The 22,172-nt window shown below is 46.6% G+C and overlaps 1 protein-coding gene across 1 annotated transcript in view; it reads left to right on the top strand.

Annotated features, from left to right (window-relative positions):
• LOC126425281 (actin-histidine N-methyltransferase) overlaps positions 1 to 22,172 on the top strand; it is a 424,338-nt gene that overhangs the window by 346,628 nt on the left and 55,538 nt on the right. Inside the window, exon 8 of the mRNA XM_050088254.1 lies at positions 16,960 to 17,074. Coding sequence (XP_049944211.1) covers positions 16,960 to 17,074 — 115 coding nt within the window. The remainder of the gene's footprint in view (positions 1 to 16,959; positions 17,075 to 22,172) is intronic.

Here is a 22,172-nt window from a genome sequence, read left to right as displayed (position 1 = left end):
AACTCTGCAACGACAAAAGGCAGAGCTAAGCACTATCTGTCGGAGAATTAAGGGAGCTATAAAGTTTCATTTAGTTGTACATTTGTTCGCCATTTCAGCCAATAAAGTTTTTGGTCCCTTTTTGTTCGAAGGTGCTACTGTAACTGGACTACAATATCTGGAGATGTTAGAGAATTGGCTGTTCCCTCAGCTCGAACAAGAAGCACAACAATTCATATTTCAGCAGGATGGAGCGCCACCACATTGGCACTTATCTGTCTGTAACTACCTGAACGTCAACTACCCGAGGCGATGGATCGGCCGCCAGGCAGCCCGTGACAGAGCACTTCATCACTGGCCTCCAAGAAGCCCTGATCTTACCCCCTGCGATTTTTTTCTTATGGGGGTATGTTAAGGATATGGTGTTTCGGCCACCTCTCCCAGCCACCATTGATGATTTGAAACGAGAAATAACAGCAGCTATCCAAACTGTTACGCCTGATACGCTACAGAGAGTGTGGAACGAGTTGGAGTATCGGGTTGATATTGCTCGTGTGTCTGGAGGGGGCCATATTGAACATCTCTGAACTTGTTTTTGAGTGAAAAAAAAACCTTTTTAAATACTCTTTGTAATGATGTATAACAGAAGGTTATATTATGTTTCTTTCATTAAATACACATTTTTAAAGTTGTGGTATTCTTTTTGAATCACCCTGTATTACTGCACGAACAGCGCAAGTGTAGTACGCGCCAAACTTTTTTTCCTTTCGTTATTTTGTGAAAGGGTGGGTGGGGGGGGGGTTCAGCGAGAAAAGGTGTCGAGAAAGTTTGAAGTTATCTGCAATATTTATTGCATCTCGCTAAATATTCTCATTCTGAAATACTGGATGAATATATCACTGAGTAATCTGCGCGTCGTGGGCTGCGCTGCCTCAATAGACATGCACACTTTCTAACGTTAAAAATTGTCTAAGTGTGCTAAACTAGCAACTTAGGATTATATGGGTAATGGGTAGATTATGATACAATGTTAAATTTTTAAATTCGCTCAATAACTACATGAAGTAGTGAAAATCAAATATTTGTTGCCCCTGAAAGTCATTACAAACGAGTCCTGGTAACTGTTTTAGCCGTATAGTAATGTAGATGTTATCCAATGCCTTTTGACATAGAATATAGTGATATCCTGTAATTTGTCGAACAAATTAAGTACACTCTCACTGAATGTGTAAACAGTACTATCAAAACAAGATTTCTAAACGGTCGAGGAACATACTTCGTATTATGCCAGAAAACTGTACAGCGTGCCTGCGCGATACTGAATGGCGTTATTTTGACAAAGCTGATGTGTTACACAGTCTGTGAAACAAATATGCGATTATCTTGGATCAATCAAAGATCTTAACCAAATGCGTCTATCTCCTGGGATTCTATTATCCAAGACACCGTTGAGATCAGGAAGATCAACTTCTATCAGGATGGCGACCATACCCTTAGTAGTGCATGGAAAATCGTGGTCGATGCTGAAAGGATACCGAGAAATAAGATGGGTTGTGTACCATCTAACGGAGTCAACATAGCAGCTAATGTTACTCCATCAGTCACCGATGTAACATTTGATGGTATATGGAATTCCGTGACTTCGTGACGCCTCCATTAGACTGTTTACTGTTGACGATGAGGACAAATGAAGTCGTTGAAAGCTTGAGTATACAAGCAAATCTGACGCGGCAGTAAAAGCGAGAAACGTTTAATTCATACCATCCTGAGTTTCTGAGGAATCGAATCTCCTGGATAGTATCACTGTTGAGAACTTAGCCTACTAAGTTGAAGGTCGGAGAGCTGTGAAGACTGGTTCGTGAGATTTCTTCAACCGTCTTTCTCGTAATAGGAATTCTGTCCATCCTCCTTTTACAAGCGCGAGTTGAGGCCACCACGTGTAGAGAAGTTGTCACCAGCGTCGGCCCACAAAGCATATCTGCATGTTTACGGCAATGTAGTCAGACAGCCTTATCGGTTGACCACGGCCTGTAGTTAGCACGTTTACTTACTTCAGTTATCCACGAATGCCATAGTTTGAGCTATCCCGCGGCAGGAGATAGCTCGCCTTTTGAGAATCCCAAACGACTGTAAGAGAGTGTCTAGAATAAGAGTTACCTGCGTCTTGTGTCGAATGTGCAGTCAAGAGCGTAATACTTCAGACGATATAGACCCCGATGTAATACAATACTGTCTAGAAGTCAAGGTTAAGCAAGCTATGAGAGCATATGCTGGACGCGACACACTGGTGGAAATGGAAAATGCTACACGATGAACACACTGACCGAGCGCTACCGAACGTACTCTAGTATTTCCGTGCCCTTGGATAGGTGGATTAAAATTTCATCTTGTTGCGAACATATTTTCAGCATTGAAAAAGTACTTTCGCACAGATGGAGAACGGCATGAACAAATGATCGCTGTTGAATGTGCCTTCAGGTACATTGGCGGTGGTGGCGGTGGGGGGGGGGGGGGGTGGGGGGGTGCACGTTTATTTAAAAGATGCGCAAAATATACAATTTTGAAGAGCGGCAATCAGATTTTGTGCCTTGCTTTACACGAAATTAACTCATTTACTGTTAAGTTACTAAGTTACTTTGGATTATACAGGGCTATTACAAATGATTGAAGCGATTTCATAAATTCACTGTAGCTCCATTCATTGACATTTGGTCACGACACACTACAGATACGTAGAAAAACTCATAAAGTTTTGTTCGGCTGAAGCCGCACGTCAGGTTTCTGTCGCCAGAGCGCTCGAGAGCGCAGTGAGACAAAATGGCGACAGGAGCGGAGAAAGCGTATGTCGTGCTTGAAATGCACTCACATCAGTCGGTCATAACAGTGCAACGACACTTCAGGACGAAGTTCAACAAAGATCCACCAACTGCTAACTCCATTCGGCGATGGTATGCGCAGTTTAAAGCTTCTGGATGCCTCTGTACGGGGAAATCAACGGGTCGGCCTGCAGTGAGCGAAGAAACGGTTGAACGCGTGCGGGCATGTTTCACGCGTAGCCCGCCGAAGTCGACGAATAAAGCAAGCAGGGAGCTAAACGTACCACAGCCGACGGTTTGGAAAATCTTACGGAAAAGGCTAAAGCAGAAGCCTTACCGTTTACAATTCCTACAAGCCCTGACACCCGATGACGAAGTCAAACACTTTGAATTTTCGGCGCGGTTGCAACAGCTCATGGGAGAGGATGCGTTCAGTGCGAAACTTGTTTTCAGTGATGAAGCAACATTTTTTCTTAATGGTGACGTGAACAGACACAATGTGCGAATCTGGGCTGTAGAGAATCCTCACGCATTCGTGCAGCAAATTCGCAATTTACCAAAAGTTAACGTGTTTTGTGCAATCTCACGGATTAAAGTTTACGGCCCCATTTTCTTCTGCGAAAAAAACGTTAAAGGACATGTATATCTGGACATGCTGGAAAATTGGCTCATGCCACAACTGGACACCGACAGCGCCGACTTCATCTTTCAACAGGATGGTGCTTCACCACACTTCCATCATGATGTTCGGCATTTCTTAAACAGGAGATTGGAAAACCGATGGATCGGTCGTGGTGGAGATCATGATCAGCAATTCATGTCATGGCCTCCACGCTCTCCCGACTTCTATGGGGTTGTGTGAAAGATTCAGTGTTTAAACCTCCTCTGCCAAAAAACGTGCCAGAACTGCGAGCTCGCATCAACGATGCTTTCGAACTCATTGATGGGGACATGCTGCGCCGAGTGTGGGAGGAACTTGATTATCGGCTTCATGTCTGCCGAATCACTAAAGGGGCACATATCGAACATTTGTGAATGCCTAAAAAAACTTTTTGAGTTTTTGTATGTGTGGGCAAAGGATTGTGAAAATATCTCAAATAATAAAGTTATTGTAGAACTGTGAAATCGCTTCAGTCATTTGTAATAACGCTGTATATACACTCCTGGAAATGGAAAAAAGAACACATTGACACCGGTGTGTCAGACCCACCATACTTGCTCCGGACACTGCGAGAGGGCTGTACAAGCAATGATCACAGGCACGGCACAGCGGACACACCAGGAACCGCGATGTTGGCCGTCGAATGGCGCTAGCTGCGCAGCATTTGCGCACCGCCGCCGTCAGTGTCAGCCAGTTTGCCGTGGCATACGGAGCTCCATCGCAGTCTTTAACACTGGTAGCATGCCGCGACAGCGTGGACGTGAACCGTATGTGCAGTTGACGGACTTTGAGCGAGGGCGTATAGTGGGCATGCGGGAGGCCGGGTGGACGTACCGCCGAATTGCTCAACACGTGGGGCGTGAGGTCTCCACAGTACATCGATGTTGTCGCCAGTGGTCGGCGGAAGGTGCACGTGCCCGTCGACCTGGGACTAGACCGCAGCGACGCACGGATGCACGCCAAGACCGTAGGATCCTACGCAGTGCCGTAGGGGACCGCACCGCCACTTCCGAGCAAATTAGGGACACTGTTGCTCCTGGGGTATCGGCGAGGACCATTCGCAACCGTCTCCATGAAGCTGGGCTACGGTCCCGCACACCGTTAGGCCGTCTTCCGCTCACGCCCCAACATCGTGCAGCCCGCCTCCAGTGGTGTCGCGACAGGCGTGAATGGAGGGACGAATGGAGACGTGTCGTTTTCAGCGATGAGAGTCGCTTCTGCCTTGGTGCCAATGATGGTCGTATGCGTGTTTGGCGCCGTGCAGGTGAGCGCCACAATCAGGACTGCATACGACCGAGGCACACAGGGCCAACACCCGGCATCATGGTGTGGGGAGCGATCTCCTACACTGGCCGTACACCACTGGTGATCGTCGAGGGGACAAGGAATAGTGCACGGTACATCCAAACCGTCATCGAACCCATCGTTCTACCATTCCTAGACCGGCAAGCGAACTTGCTGTTCCAACAGGACAATGCACGTCCGCATGTATCCCGTGCCACCAACGTGCTCTAGAAGGTGTAAGTCAACTACCCTGGCCAGCAAGATCTCCGGATCTGTCCCCCATTGAGCGTGTTTGGGACTGGATGAAGCGTCGTCTCACGCGGTCTGCACGTCCAGCACGAACGCTGGTCCAACTGAGGCGCCAGGTGGAAATGGCATGGCAAGCCGTTCTACAGGACTACATCCAGCATCTCTACGATCGTCTCCATGGGAGAATAGCAGCCTGCATTGCTGCGAAAGGTGGATATACACTGTACTAGTGCCGACATTGTGCATGCTCTGTTGCCTGTGTCTATGTGCCTGTGGTTCTGTCAGTGTGTTCATGGGATGTATCTGACCCCAGGAATGTGTCAATAAAGTTTCCCCTTCCTGGGACAATGAATTCACGGTGTTCTTATTTCAATTTCCAGGAGTGTATGTAACTTATTTTATGGAATTTAAAAATTTTATTTAAAAAAGTGTATGTGTCTTTTTATCAGAAGCTATTCAAGAAACATACCGAATAGGACAATTTTAGTAATTATTTAATCATAATTCTGTTAAGTGCAATATAAAATTCATGCAAAATTTCAAGCACTTTGTCCCATATGTCAGCTTACACTCAGAATTTCAAAATTTACTTTTGAAACATTTATTGGGTTTGTAGAAATAAGTACACAAAATTTTATAATTCTAGCCTTCATAGATTCTGAGAAAAAGACATTAAGCCTTAAAATCATAATTTTCTAGACATGCAATTTAAAGTTCAACCTAACGTTTTCTCTTATGACACGTATTTAGAAGGCCTCAGATTTATTGCCAGCGTCCTCTTTTTCTTCAAGGCTTCTCTTTTGGTTTCTTGCTTTTTGTCTTCTTTCCTTCACCAGGTCTTCAACTGAGCTTTTAGCTGCAGAGAGGCGCCGTAAATTGATTTTTCTCAGGATGTCATAAGTGAAGTTTCCTATCTTGAAGTCCATTCTCTCTAATATCTTCATCGCGAAATTGAAATTCCGACAACGGCAGCAGATGAAAATGCGGTTTTAGGGCTTCGTTTCCGTATGTGTGAATTTAGGGACCCATTTGGATTCTGGGCTTTGCCATGAAAGCACTTTCTTAAAACTTCAGGATCGGCCAGAAACTTGCGAGTGTGCTTGTCAGCATCCAGAACATAATTTGGAAGTGGGTGTAATTCACGTAATCTTTTTTTCACCGAGCTAGTATAGAATTGTTGCTTCAAACATTGGGTGTGGCGGGAACGTCGCGTTACACATTTAATTATTTTTCAGGCACATGGGCTGCGTTTTCATCATTGAAACTTTGGGAACTTTTCATCCAAGAGTTCAACTAATAAATCAGAGATAACTTTGAAAATTGACATTTTATGTCAGTTTTACTAACGTCCCAACGTTACTGGATCTTCCGAGGGGGAAGATCGCAAAACAGCATGCACAGAGGAAGTGCACATTCATGCTGTCGACGTCTTTCATAGAAAAGTCGTAACACTGGCGTGAAGACTATCTTAGCATCATATCGGCAGATCGCAGGCAGTTGGCTGTAGTGTAATGAACGCAGGACGGGTGTTGTTGAGATGGACTCAAGCCAACAGTGTGGCAACAACAGTGCGCACGGGTCCTTCCAGGGGGAGGGGATACACAACAGGAGGTGGTGGGGTTGTTGCAGTGGCTCTGCCGAGCAGACTGGTGACAACAGCTGAAACACTGGCATACTCGTATGTTAGGGGCAGAGCGGCACTTGTATGGTGTGGAGCCAGATTCAGCTGTGACAATGAGTGCCATTCAGTGACGCTCAGCGGCGAGTGTCGATTATGTTTGTCGTTGTCCGTAGACGAAGTGGCGAATGACCACAAGAATCAGCCATTCTCGAGACCCAAGTCTTGCTACCTCTGGAAACGCGGCTGTTGGATACGAGAACAGGAATGTTGCGGTAGTTGTTGAATGGAGGCTGTACCCTTCCCAGTATCAGTCGCCCATAATATTATTACACCCAGAAGTGAGTGTTTCGGTCGGTTTATCGAGAGTCATAGCGAGAGCGTGGTTGCAGAGGAAGGGACAGGGAAGGAGGGAGCGGAGGAAGGACGGTAGAAATACAGTTACTCAATGGAAACTCCACTAACCTTGGGGATGAAGTGGATGGTCCGTCGCACAACGGGTAGGCGCGTTGTTCATCTGCTGGATCTGTTATCCTTTCATTCGCTTGTCGCCATGGGCACAATATATATAAATGACCTAGTAGATAGTGTCGGAAGTTCCATGCGGCTTTTCGCGGATGATGCTGTAGTGTACAGAGAAGTTGCAGCATTAGCAAGGTGCAGCGAAATGCAGGAAGATCTGCAGCGGATAGGCACTTGGTGCAGGGAGTGGCAACTGACCCTTAACATAGACAAATGTAATGTATTGCGAATACATAGAAAGAAGGATCCTTCATTGTATGATTATATGATAGCGGAACAAACACTGGTAGCAGTTACTTCTGTAAAATATCTGGGAGTATGCGTGCGGAACGATTTGAAGTGGAATGATCATATAAAATTAAATGTTGGTAAGGCAGGTACCAGGTTGAGATTCATTGGGAGAGTCCTTAGAAAATGTAGTCCATCAACAAAGGAGGTGGCTTACAAAACACTCGTTCGACCTATACTTGAATATTGCTCATCAGTGTGGGATCCGTACCAGATCGGGTTGACGGAGGAGATAGAGAAGATCCAAAGAAGAGCGGCGCGTTTCGTCACAGGGTTATTTGGTAAGCGTGATAGCGTTACCGAGATGTTTAGCAAATTCAAGTGGCAGACTGTGCAAGAGAGGCACTCTGCATCGCGGTGCACCTTGCTGTCCAGGTTTCGAGAGGGTGCGTTTCTGGATGAGGTATCGAATATATTGCTTCCCCCTACTTATACCTTCCGAGGAGATCACGAATGTAAAATTAGAGAGATTCGAGCGCGCACGTAGGCTTTCCGGCAGTCGTTCTTCCCGCGAACCATACGCGACTGGATCAGGAAAGGGAGGTAATGACAGTGGCACGCCGTTGGGTGGCTTGCGGAGTATAAATGTAGATGTAGATGATGCCGATCATGGAATATTTAATCTCTTGATACCAGTTATGAACATCAGCACAAAATTTAATAAATACCGGACTGATGCTTCATTGTGTAACAACATCGGCCAGAGAATTTGTACTATGTATCACGGCATTAGAAACCCATACCGAACTTAGAGTTCACACGTTATCACCTACCTGGAACAAAATAATCAATATGGCTATTGACATAGCTTCCAGAACATGTTTTACACAGAGCTCAAATTGCTCTCTCGACACACGATATCCTCAGCGCGCTGGATAGAGAAACCCGGTTTGATTCGGATTCTAGGCTGTCAAAAAATTTCTGATCAGTCTCATACCGGCGCCTTGTAAGGAAGGTAAGTTCTCACAGAATGTCTCAATCATATTTGCGACCAATATCTTATCACCCTTCCTTCCACATCTTCATGCTGATTGTACTGTGACCACTCCAGCCATCCAAGTTCACAACAACCATCCCGTGACTGGTCCGCAACGATAGTTCCTGGTTGACGAACACGCGGGACCTCGACTGATCGGTTAAATCACCCATTCTAAACCCACAGTAAATGTTTGGAACTGTTGGAACGCAGCAGTCAACAACGCAGAAATTTGATAACTGTAAGGGATGTCTTCATCGATGAGTGGCTGTAGCTTGTTATGGCACACCTGAAAAAAACTTGTGGACATTCTTGCTCGCGACACCGAGGCCATCAACAACGCTGGAGGCGTGATGACGTGACTACAGTTGCTACGAATGGCTCGTACCGCTGTCGTCGATAGCGCTCTCCGCCATATTTTGCGGTTTCGCCCGTAGTCCGGAGAGAAGAAAACACTTTCAGCTCTTCGGCACTTTCTCCCAGCGTGGCCTACAAACCCGTAACACACCGACGGATGCTGCACGTCGCTGCTCCGTTTCGGACCGTTTCTGACGTTTGCAAAGTCGTAGTGAAGTCATTGTTTGTTTTTCTTCCTCCTTTCATGGAGCAGCGAACGAGACGTCGCAGTGATAAAACACTAGACTCTTGGCACGTCTCCGCCGAAATCTTGATATATTTGTAACAGTTCTAACTGTTACGTAGTGTTCCCATCCATCACAGCTAGGGAAAACATACCGAGTTTCACTGAACTCAAGACTGTTATACAGTTAGATGGAAACACTAAATCAACATTGCCCCTATTCGCACATGCGATATAATAAATCACGGCTGCATTAGAATCTGCTTGGAATGGTACTTTACTGGCATCTGATTAATTAGCTTGATATTCCCACATCCACGTATTGTATCTCCTACCCTATCCTACCATTCTACATACTACTTCGTGTCACGAATGCTATATAAATCGATGATTTGCCTCTATGTTGGTTCACGTTTAAATTTAACATTCTTAAATCTTCCCTCATACCTTACGCTTATCTCTTGACTGCTAAATAACATATTGACTTAGTGTATTTTCAACCAGTCTCCTTCCAACAAAATCTGTTCCCGTAGATCTGGTACCATGTACATATACTGCGGAGACTCCATACCCATTAAGGAAAATTTCACTCTAGGCACTTCTTTCACCTTTTTGCTTATGTTTCTCCAGTATTCCTCGAAACTATTTCCTTAAGTAACTAAGGCATTGCCTCCCTACATTTCAGCAGGATAATGCACGACCGCATGTTGCCGGTCCTGCACGGGCCTTTCTGGATACAGAAAATGTTCGACTGCTGCTGTGGTCAGCACATTCTCCAGATCTCTCACCAATTAAAAACGTCTGGTCAACGGTGGCCGAGCAACTGGCTCGTCACAATACGCCAGTCACTACTCTTGATGAGCTGTGGTATCGTGTGGAAGCCGCATGGGCAGCTGTACCTGTACACGCCATCCAAGCTCTGTCTGACTTAATGCCCAGGCGTATCAAGGCCGTTATTACGGCCAGAGGTGGTTGTTCTGGGTACTGATTGCTCAGGATCTATGCACCCAAATTGCGTGAAAATATAATCACATGCCAATTCTAGTATAATATATATGTCCAATGAATACCCGCTTATGATCTGCATTTTTTCTTGGTGTAGCAATTTTAATGGCCAATAGTGTAGTTTAGTTGTAACGGAACCTTCGCTACTAGAGAGGGCCCCTGTGAAGAACGAGTGACCGTAGGAAACATTTGTAAGGACATGCGGAAGGGAAATGACAAATAAATCTTTGAAATAAACAGATTATAATTTCCTTGTGAGAGAGTAACGTTTGTTACAGCGCGCCATGTTTACGTGTTTGTTACAGCGCGCCATGTTTACGTTCCAGGTTACAAATTTAGCTCGATGTGACGACCATCTGCATCCACAAAACCTGGATCCGCACTAGAGATCGCTCTGCTGTTGCCAGAAACATGTCAGGTGAAATGTTGGCTACCTGCCACGCCATGCCCATCTTCAACCTTTCTGAATGAGATTCTCACTCTGCAGCGGAGTGTGCGCTGATATGAAATCCTCTGGCAGCTGTGAGGACGGGGCGTGAGTCGTGCTTGGGTAGCTCAGATGGTAGAGCACTTGCCCGCGAAAGGCAAAGGTCCCGAGTTCGAGTCTCGGTCCGGCACACAGTCTTAATCTGCCAGGATGTTTCAACCTTCCTACTACGCCTAGCATTGTCAACCATGGGCAACAGTAAAGTCTTCAGTAATTTGAGGCGCGATGTTCTGAGTCATGTCCTGCAAACGCGTTGCGGAAAGAGAATATCTGTGTTCCTTTAATGCGTCGATATTCGTGAAAAGCAGCTGCACTACTGCTAAAACAGGTTTATGAATAAAGCTCTGCTCACAATTCCCATATCCCTTTTGACCGACTGCAAAAACGGTCGCGCGGTTCCAGTCTGTAGCGCCTAGAACCTCTCGGCCACTCCGGCCGGGACTGACTGCAGCTGTGATCCACACTGATACTTGTGTTTGCACGTTACATCGCCTTACCAGTACTGGCGCCTGACGAGAAGCCACGACACTAATACTACAGAGCAGATTCTGCAGCGCACAGTCTGAACATCGTTCCTGTAGAGTTTGGTACCCGTACGGTAAACGTTTTTCCGTCCATACGGGCTCACGTGGTGAATGTTTAATTATAACCACCCTGAACATCACATCCTGAGTCAAGTTACACATGCAATGTTAAGCTCTCACCGCCGTTTTTGGTTCGGCGCAGTTCTAAAAAACTCGAAAAGTAATCACCTGTGAAGATTAGAATATCTTCGAGCACTTTTGAGTACAAAAAAAAAGTATATACTCTCCCTGATTAACGTGTTCGTCTGTATCTGAATGATTGCGGACATGGACATCAATAGTGCTCTTCAGTCTCTCGAAATAAAAAAGAGCGGGAGAGGAATTTCGCCTTACGCAAGACACTTTTGTAGTTTTGTTTTGTTTTCACAGAGACATGTTTCAGTACTACTTGTGCTATCTTCAGTGGATCTGTTTATTTTCCTTCTACATAATTTTTACATGTTACCCTTTGAAGAAACTTTTGGAATGAAATATTTACATTTGTAAACTGAGCGATTATTGTCAAATGTTTTTACATTGGTCAGCGTACAGTATAGAGCTGAGAGATGTATCACTGCGTTGCGGCATTCTATGTTGTTTATTTACGGTATGTCTAGTTTCTAGTTTTATAGTACATTTGGAAATACAGTGGATATTTGCATTTGTTACATATCGCACATGGAACTATCGGGTATTTATGCTAGTAGCTTTAGGTCTCCTAAGCAATCTGTAGCTTGTCGTCTGCAAAGAACGAAACCTTTTTTCATTCTTGTGTTTATTACGCTTTTCTGACCGAAAATCACTGTTTATCGTGTGTGTCACTTAAAGTTTTTTGATGCTGCCCTCTTTTTACCATTTTTGTCGAGATAACACGCTTGTTTCTTTTGTTTTTGACGTTACACATTTTGTTGCGTAGCAGAGAGTTTTCGCCGCCATTATTTATTGTTGTAACTATATGGTGTTCATTTGTTTCGTGGCGTGTTTGTGTGGGGTGTGGCGCGCGGATTTGCAGCGCTGTTGACGTTTGTGGTGTTTGGTTCGCCCGCGCGCGCGCACTCCAACAGCTCCATGTGAGATATGTAAACAAATGCGTACATGACCTGTATTTCCAAATGTACTGTAAAACTAGAAACGTTAGACATATCGTAAATAAAAAACACAGAATGCCTCAACTCAGTGATACATGTACCAACTCTGTACTGTATGCTAACAGACGTAAAAACATTTGACAGTAATCGCGCATTTTACAAATGTAAATATTTTGTACCAAAAGTTTGCAAAAGCTGACACTTAACAAATTTGCAGAACAAAATAAACAAACCCACTGAAGATAGCACAAAAAGCGCTGAAACATGTCTGGACGAAAACAAAACCACAACGGTGTCTTGAGTAAGGCGAAATTCCTCTCCAGTGCCCTTACCAAGCATGTATACAGGGTGTTACAAAAAGGTATGGCCAAACTTTCAGGAAACATTCCTCACACACAAATAATGAAAAGATGTTATGTGGACATGTGTCCGGAAACGCTTAATTTCCATGTTAGAGCTCATTTTAGTTTCGTCAGTTGGCTCAATTGAAGGAAGGTAATGTTGACTTCGGTACTTGTGTTGACATGCGACTCATTGCTCTACAGTACTAGCATCAAGCACATCAGTACGTAGCATCAACAGGTTAGTGTTCATCACGAACGTGGTTTTGCAGTCAGTGCAATATTTACGAATGCGGAGTTGGCAGATGCCCATTTGTTGTATGGATTAGAACGGGGCAATAGCCGTGGCGCGGTACGTTTATATCGAGACAGATTTCCAGAACGAAGGTGTCCCGACAGGAAGACGTTCGAAGCAATTGATCGTCGTCTTAGGGAGCACGGAACATTCCAGCCTATGACTCGCGATTGCGGAAGACCTGCAATGGACGAGGCAATTCTTCGTGCAGTTGACGGTAACCTTAATGTCAGCGTCAGAGAAGTTGCTGCTGTACAAGGTAACGTTGACCACGTCACTGTATGGAGAGTGCTACGGGAGAACCAGTTGTTTCCGTACCACGTACAGCGTGTGCAGGCACTGTCAGCAGCTGATTGGCCTCCACGGGTACACTTCTGCGAATGGTTCATCCAACAATGTGTTAGTCCTCATTTCAGTGCAAATGTTCTCTTTACAGATGAGGCTTCGTTCCAACGTGATCAAGTTGTAAATTTTCACAATCAACATGTGTGGGCTGACAAGAATCCGCACGCAACTGTGCAATCACGCCATCAACACAGATTTTCTGTGAACGTTTGGGCAGGCATTGTTGGTGATGTCTTGATTGGGCCCCATGTTCTTCCACCTACGCTCAATGGAGCACGTTATCATGATTTCATACGGGATACTCTACCTGTGCTGCTAGAACATGTGCCTTTACAAGTACGACACAACATGTGGTTCACGCACGATGGAGCTCCTGTACATTTCAGTCGAAGTGTTCGTACGCTTGTCAACAACAGATTCGGTGACCGATGGATTGGTAGAGACGGACCAATTCCTTGGCCTCTACGCTCTCCTGACCTCAACCCTCTTGACTGTCATTTATGGGGGCATTTGAAAGCTCTTGTCTACGCAACCCCGGTACCAACTGTAGAGACTCTTCGTGCTCTTATTGTGGACGGCTGTGATACAATACGTCATTCTCCAGGGCTACATCAGCGCATCAGGGATTCCATGCTACGGAGGGTGGATGCATGTATCCTCGCTGTATCAAAGTAATAAAATGAGCTCTAACATGGAAAGTAAGCGTTTCCGGACACATGTTCACATAACATATTTTCTTTCTTTGTGTGTGAGGAATGTTTCCTGAAAGTTTGGCCGTACCTTTTTGTAACACCCTGCATAAGCACTCTGTCTTCAGGCCACAAGTGGCCCATCGGGACCATCCGACTGCCGTGTCATCCTCAGATGAGGATGCGGATAGGAGGGGCGTGTGGTCAGCACACCGCTCTCCCGGTCGTTATGATGGTTTTCTTTGACCGGAGCCGCTACTATTCGGTCGAATAGCTCCGCAATTGGCATCACGAGGCTGAGTGCACCCCGAAAAATGGCAACAGCACATGGCGGCTGGATGGTGACCCATCCAAGTGCCGGTCACGCCCGACAGCACTTAAGTTCGGTGATCTGACAGGAACCGGTGCACCCACTGCGGCAAGGCCGTTGCCAACACCCTGTATAAGCAGAAGTATAACTCTCGCAAAGTGATTGATAAAATTTCAAAAGGTTAAAATGGCTTTGAGCACTATGGGACTTAACATCTGAGGTCATTAGTCCCCTAGAACTACGTAAACCTAACTAACCTAAGGACATCACACACATCCATGCCCGAGGCAGGATTCGAACCTGCGACTGTAGCGGTCACGCGGTTCCCCACTGAAGCGCCTAGAACCGCACGGGCATACCGGCCGGCTTAATAAAAGTGTATTTTGTTTTATTTTTGGTGTTTCGCATTTTGTCCCAAATTTCAATTTATTTTGGACGAATTTTCACGCTAATAGGAATTAAAAAGAAGACTATGTTTTATAAAAATTATGATTCATTATTTTTAAGTAAAATTTTCATTCGTTAATAAATACGGATTTTTAAAAAGTAAAAAAAAAAAACTTCTAGCGAGATTCAATCTAGCAACTTGACGATTACAATCTTATTGCACCGCACGTTCACCTCGTGGCGAATACGTTGTTAAGCCAAAACTGTTTAGTACTTTCGTGTTTCTCCTTAAGGGAAATTTGAAACTGCCAAAGGTATTAGTCTTTTCGTCCATCTCTTAAAAGGAGACCTTCAATGTTTTACTAGCTTTTACTGTGTATAATTTTTACGTATATTAGGTTTTATATTAGACATTGTCACTGTAGCTGTAATGATGCAGCATATTATTGTGAGATAATAAGTCCACACAGTACATTATTCTTCGTTTATGTTTATATAATATGTAAACTTATAAAAGTCTCAGTTGCAGATAGTCACACTTGATAACTGGTTTCGATGTCATGTAGTGATCATCTCCAGATCTAAAAATAAATTAAATAAAGCAATAGTAAAGAAATGTACAATAAATATTTTACAAAAAACTGAACAGATGTGTATCTCTCGTGACGGTGTGTCGTCTGTTGTCATAACGTTGTATAACAGTTCTGAATTTTGTAATAAATTAAGTTTTATATTTTGCAGTAACCCGAATTCACAAATTGTATCAAGTGTTCCGTCTACTACATTGTTAACACACAATAAGTAAAATTTCGTTAGTAGCTACTCTTCCTGATGTAGCAGTCTTAATGTCCAGTAGTGATGTTTAAAACGCATAAAGCTTTGTAAATTCTACTGTTGTTGTGAAATGTATCGACATTGCAGAAAAGTGATTAAAAAAATAATTGCGAAACGTGGGGATACGGAACCTAGAGGCAAAAGGGACCGTGGGTTATACATTGCGTAAGAGTGGAGGTAGCTTCCTGTGTAACACGAAAACTGCTGTAATGATTTCTTACGCTTATAGGTCAGCGTGAAAAGCGAAGTGGGGCTACCTCTGATTACTTCCCGCTTTTAATGAATTTCGTTTAAACTGTTTAGATTGAGGCGGAATAATTAACGGGGGAATATTTATGCTGTGGCGTAATTTCTGTGTAAAGCAAAGTGAACGGTTAGAGAACCACGTACCAAAGTCACGATTTGGAGACGTTTCCCGTTCCTTGAATCACTTGGCTATCATCTGCCCTGGTCTGCCGATATCGCACGAGGACAGATTGACAACGATTTCGGAAACAACTGGATTCCCGTTTCGGCATTATCGCTACCAGCTTTGTTGTCTTTTCTTCATTTATTTGTCGTGGTCGTCAGTGTGAAGGCTGGTTCGATGCAGTGTGCCACCCTAATTTGTTCTGTGCAAACCTATCCTTCTCTGCATAGCTACTGCAACCCAAGTGCATTTGAAACTGCTTACTGTACCATAGAAATCTAAAGGGGGGAAAATGTTACTTTGTTACTAAACGATCGTAAATTTTACTAATCCATATTTTATGCAAAGGAAATTAAAACTTACGATTTACGCACCATTTACTTACAATTAAGAGGTCTCCAGTGGTATATGTGATACAAAAAAGTAAAAAAAGCCCCACTTTACACCGTGTACTGACATTACGAGATTGGCGAGAACCACGAATTGGTTCCAACTGCAATCGTAAATTTTACGAGGGTTTAGAGGATCCAGAGTTAAGCATGGTCCCCCTCTACAATCTTTAGCCCTTCCCTCCGCCACACACACACACACACACACACACACACACACACTCTTTTTCAAGTCGACGATTCCTTGACGCCTCAGGGTAAGCCCTATCAACCGATCCCTTCATATAATGAACTTGTCCCATATTCTTTTCTCCTTGGTTCGATTCACTAACTCATTATTACTTGTGCCATTTATACATCTAGTCTCCAGCATTCTTCTGTAGCACCACATCTCAGAAAGCTTCTGTTCTCGTCTTGTTTGAACTATGTATCGTCGACGTTTCATGTCCATACAGGGCCACAGTCTACACGGATACCTTTTGAAAACACTTTCTGTTTACTTGCGTTCGATGTTAGCAAATTTCTCTCTTCAGAAACGCTACTCTTGCCATTGACAGTCTACACGTTATATTCTCTGTATTTTGTATATTTTATTGTTATTATTAACCTCGTAGACACGTGTGACAGGTTAAAAACATGGATGATAGATAGTTCAGGGAATGGGGGAACAGTAACAAATAGTGAACACCCCCCTTTCTCTGAACCGAATCATGGTTTCGCGCCTGCTGCAGCAAGTACAAGGTGTTGGATGGCGAAGGTTGCTTGGATTGAATCGGATTTTCGACTTTAGCGGTAGGCAGCAGTCCACTGATGTAAATGTGGGCGTCGTTTCTCTCTGTTACAGCTGGGCCGTGTCCACAGTGATGACGCGCCAGAACTTTGTTCCTTCCGCAGACGGCGGTGCCATGCTGAACGCGCTCATCCCCGTCTGGGACATGGCCAACCACGACAACGGAGCGGTGAGTACCTGCGGCGTTCTCTTATCGTCAACAGGGCAAACCATTTTGCCGCACGTCACACGTGACGGGAAAGAGGGGATCATCCACAGACAGATAATGTTTCAGGTATCACATCATCATGATACCCATATGAGGTCCTTTGCTGGAAAAGGGCGCTGCAGTCTGGAACCGCAAGACCGCTACGGTCGCAGGTTCGAATCCTGCCTCGGGCATGGATGTTTGTGATGTCCTTAGGTTAGTTAGGTTTAACTAGCTCTAAGTTCTAGGGGACTAATGACCTCAGCAGTTGAGTCCCATAGTGCTCAGAGCCATTTGAACCATTTTTTTTGCTGGAAAAAGGCCTCTTCCTTACGTTTCCATCTTTCACGTTCTTCAGCGATAAGCATCCACATTGCTCCTGCTAATTGTAATGTCGTCTACTCATTTTCCTTTACGATGTGGTCTTTGTCCTACCATATTGTGAGAACGAGGCCAAAAACGAACCCCCCTCCCTCTCTCCCAGATCGCTGCCCTGGCCGTTGCCTAAAGCGTCAGATTTTGCGCCTCAAAAATAAAAGTGGTCCCATGCAATGAGTGTAGGCAGCAGATGCATCGGCGCCCTTGACAATATGATACTGGAGGTAGTTTGGCATTACATTCCTCAGACCTGTTACAAAATGTCTGGTGTGTATGTATGTCGTGTGAATGACTGTAATGATTGATTGTACGCTGTAGTGTCGGATTGTGTTGTTATGGATGATGGGAAAGGAGAGAGTGAAACCCAGTATCGGCACACAGCTTACCACCAAGCGGACCACCGAGCTTGACGTCGCCATCCGACGGACGCGTCGCAGCGAAGTGTCACATGGCCTCACTTCATGATATATTGTGGAGAGATTGGTGACAAGGAACACGGCACACGAGACGAGGCAGCTAACGTTGACGTGCACTCTGCAGCGGTAATCGTCGCCCTCTGCTCTCTCTCTCTCTCCCCCTCTCCCCCCTGCGGATGCGGGGTTAGAATACGCCCGAGATATTCCTGCCTGACGTAAGAGGCGACTAAAAGGAGTCTCACACGTTGCGGCCTTTGTGATGGACCCCTGTAGGGTTTGACGTCCATTTTTAAAAATTTTCCCGAAGAGCGAACCAATTGGGGAAAGGCGCCTTACATAGTGCATAGTGTCCATCATGTGCTGAGACCTCTCGCATCCTTCGTTGACACGGATCTGCACTTCCGCTCATTCTCCAGCCGTTGGGTGAGGTCACCCTCCTGGATGCGTTTTCCTCCATCCTCTCTGCAGTATTGCTTTCTGCGCTGTCGATGGTAATGGACGTCTTAGATCGTTTGCGCCTGATATCCAGCACAGTAGCCAGTCCGTTGTGGTGGGGCCGCCATGTACCGTGTTGGTTGTAGCCTCCTGACCACACAGAGATTGCTCTACTGATGCCTGTACCGTTAACTCCCCACGTGTGTCAAGGAGCAGATGCCTGTCACCCTGGGGCATCGGGACTCCCGGCAATGGCCATCCTGCCAGGTGGCGCCGTGGGGCAGGCCCCTGGTTGGAGTGTGTGGCATCAGGGCAGATGACACCCCGTGAAGTGTAGTACGTCATCTCATGCTGGTGTTCAAACACCAGCAGTCTCTAAGCGGTCAAGATCTAACTTCAGTGCTAAGAAATACGACCACAAATCCCCCCCAGCCACACCATGGGAGGAACGCCAAGCTAAGGACGGCAGTGAAGCTTATTCACCCCAGTACCTCGTATGAATCTTCCATGAAACCTCATTTTTTGTAGATCATTTAGAAGACAGGCTTGAGGAGGTGGAGGGCTTGTCCAAAATGCGACCAGGTTCGGTCTTGATCGAAACTACATCCTCTGCCCAGTCATGGGCACCACTCGCCTGTGATCAGCTGGGCGATGTTTCTGTTTCCATCACGCCCCATAAGAGCTTCAATATGGTCCAGGGTATCATATTTCACAGGGACGTTCTTTGCAGTCTGATTATGAGCTGCGCGCCAATTTAGAGAGGCGAGGTGTCCATTTCGTCTGGCGCGTCCATCAGTGTCCGAGGGATAGTCGGGTTGACACCGGTGCCTTCATCTTGGCTTTCGAGGGTGACACATTACCCGAGAAGGTCAAGGTGATGGTCTACCGCCGTGACATAAAGCCATTTATCCCTCCCCTGATCCAATGCTTTAAGTGCTGGAAGTTCGGCCATATGTCTTCATGCTGTACTTCCTGCGTCAAATGTTGGGTTTATGGTCGTCCTTCACATCCCAATACTCCCTGTGCCCCACCTCCCAGTTGTGTCAACTGAGGAGAGCATCATTCGCCTTCCTAGCCAGATGGCAGGATTCTCCATAAAGAAAAAAAATCATGGAATACTGACCGACACAGAGGCTAATAGAAAATATGAGAGGCATATTCCACCACGATAACAGTTCTACCATCTTCTGTTCCACCGCATACAGTTGGCTCTCAGAGCCGTCAGACTCCACTTGCCCCCTGCTGGTGGGGGCCACTTCCCTCCCTGTTGATTCTGCATAACCTACTTCAGGAGCAACCCCCTCCCCCCCCCCCCCCGCCCGAACCATTGAGGACATCAGTCCTCACTTCTCAGCTGGAGAAGTGTAAGCCTTCATTGGCTTCACTCACCAGGAAGGGATCTCTTGGGGAAACTCCTTTTCCAGGTTCCTAAGAGTGGCAAAGCTGACACCTGCCTGTGGCTGAAGCAACCACAGGTAGCTAGTCGTAGGGCTTCACGGTCCTCCTGTCCCTGAGAATGAATCAGTGAAGCCCTCCCAGCTTTACGAATCTAAGGAGCAGCTAGAGAAACCTAAAAAGAAAAAGACTCCCAAGAACCATGGCACCCACACCACCACTACCTACAAGCTCTGTGTCTGAGGATGAGTTGGAGATTCTGGCGTCCGCTGAGGACCTACTCTCGCTGGGCCCTGAGACACAATGGATGTTGATCGCACAGGTACTCATCTGGTGGCAGCAGGTGAACCTGAGGCGTAGACTGCCTCATTGACTGTATCATGCCGTCCCAGTCTCACGATCACGTAATCCTTCAGTGGAATTGCGGCGATTTTTTCCACCACCTGGCTGAGCTACAGAAACTGTTAAGCTTTACATCTGCTTTCTGCATTGCCCTCCAGGAAACCTGGTACCCGACAATGCGGACCCCTGCCCTCTGCGTCTATAAGGGATGTTACAGGGACCATAGCGACTATTATTGTGCCAGGTGGAGTTTGCATCTACACTCCTGGAAATTGAAATAAGAACACCGTGAATTCATTGTCCCAGGAAGGGGAAACTTTGACACATTCCTGGGGTCAGATACATCACATGATCACACTGACAGAACCACAGGCACATAGACACAGGCAACAGAGCATGCACAATGTCGGCACTAGTACAGTGTAAATCCACATTTCGCAGCAATGCAGGCTGCTATTCTCCCATGGAGGCGATCGTAGAGATGCTGGATGTAGTCCTGTGGAACGGCTTGCCATGCCATTTCCACCTGGCGCCTCAGTTGGACCAGCGTTCGTGCTGGACGTGCAGACCGCGTGAGACGACGCTTCATCCAGTCCCAAACATGCTCAATGGGGGACAGATCCGGAGATCTTGCTGGCCAGGGTAGTTGACTTACACCTTCTAGAGCACGTTGGGTGGCACGGGATACATGCGGACGTGCATTGTCCTGTTGGAACAGCAAGTTCCCTTGCCGGTCTAGGAATGGTAGAACGATGGGTTCGATGACGGTTTGGATGTACCGTGCACTATTCAGTGTCCCCTCGACGATCACCAGTGGTGTACGGCCAGTGTAGGAGATCGCTCCCCACACCATGATGCCGGGTGTTGGCCCTGTGTGCCTCGGTCGTATGCAGTCCTGATTGTGGCGCTCACCTGCACGGCGCCAAACACGCATACGACCATCATTGGCACCAAGGCAGAAGCGACTCTCATCGCTGAAGACGAAACGTCTCCATTCGTCCCTCCATTCACGCCTGTCGCGACACCACTGGAGGCGGGCTGCACGATGTTGGGGCGTGAGCGGAAGACGGCCTAACGGTGTGCGGGACCGTAGCCCAGCTTCATGGAGACGGTTGCGAATGGTCCTCGCCGATACCCCAGGAGCAACAGTGTCCCTAATTTGCTGGGAAGTGGCGGTGCGGTCCCCTACGGCACTGCGTAGGATCCTACGGTCTTGGCGTGCATCCGTGCGTCGCTGCGGTCCGGCCCCAGGTCGACGGTCACGTGCACCTTCCGCCGACCACTGGCGACAACATCGATGTACTGTGGAGACCTCACGCCCCACGTGTTGAGCAATTCGGCGGTACGTCCACCCGGCCTCCCGCATGCCCACTATACGCCCGCGCTCAAAGTCCGTCAACTGCACATACGGTTCACGTCCACGCTGTCGCGGCATGCTACCAGTGTTAAAGACTGCGATGGAGCTCCGTATGCCACGGCAAACTGGCTGACACTGACGGCGGCGGTGCACAAATGCTGCGCAGCTAGCGCCATTCGACGGCCAACGCCGCGGTTCCTGGTGTGTCCGCTGTGCCGTGCGTGTGATCATTGCTTGTACAGCCCTCTCGCAGTGTCCGGAGCAAGTATGGTGGGTCTGACACACCGGTGTCAATGTGTTCTTTTTTCCATTTCCAGGAGTGTATGTCCTGAACTCAATATGTAGTGAAACTGTGCCCCTCAAACCCCTCTTGAAACTGTGACTGTCAGGATAAGGACGACGCAGGAAACAGCTGTCTGCAATGTATATCTTCCTCCAGATGGTGCAGTACCCCTTCCCTACTTGTGGGAGATTTTAACGCGCATAACTCTTTGTGGGGTGGCGCCCTGCTTACTGGCCGAGGTAGCGACGTCGAAAACTTACTGTCACAACTCGACCTCTGCCTCTTATACGTGCCCCCACACATTTCAGTGTGGCACATGGCACATATTCGGCCATTGATCTCTCGGTTTGCAGTCCTGGCTTTCTCCCATCTATCCACTGGAGACCACATGACGACCTGTGTAGTAGTGACCTCTTCCCCATCTTCCTGTCACTCCCCCAGCGTCATGCCCACAGACGTCTACCCAGATGGGCT

This window comes from Schistocerca serialis, chromosome 10, assembly GCF_023864345.2.
Source record: "Schistocerca serialis cubense isolate TAMUIC-IGC-003099 chromosome 10, iqSchSeri2.2, whole genome shotgun sequence".
In the NCBI taxonomy this organism is placed as follows: domain Eukaryota; kingdom Metazoa; phylum Arthropoda; class Insecta; order Orthoptera; family Acrididae; genus Schistocerca; species Schistocerca serialis.
The sequence above is the reverse complement of the archived record's forward strand: the minus strand, read 5'-3'. Positions and strand labels throughout refer to the sequence as shown.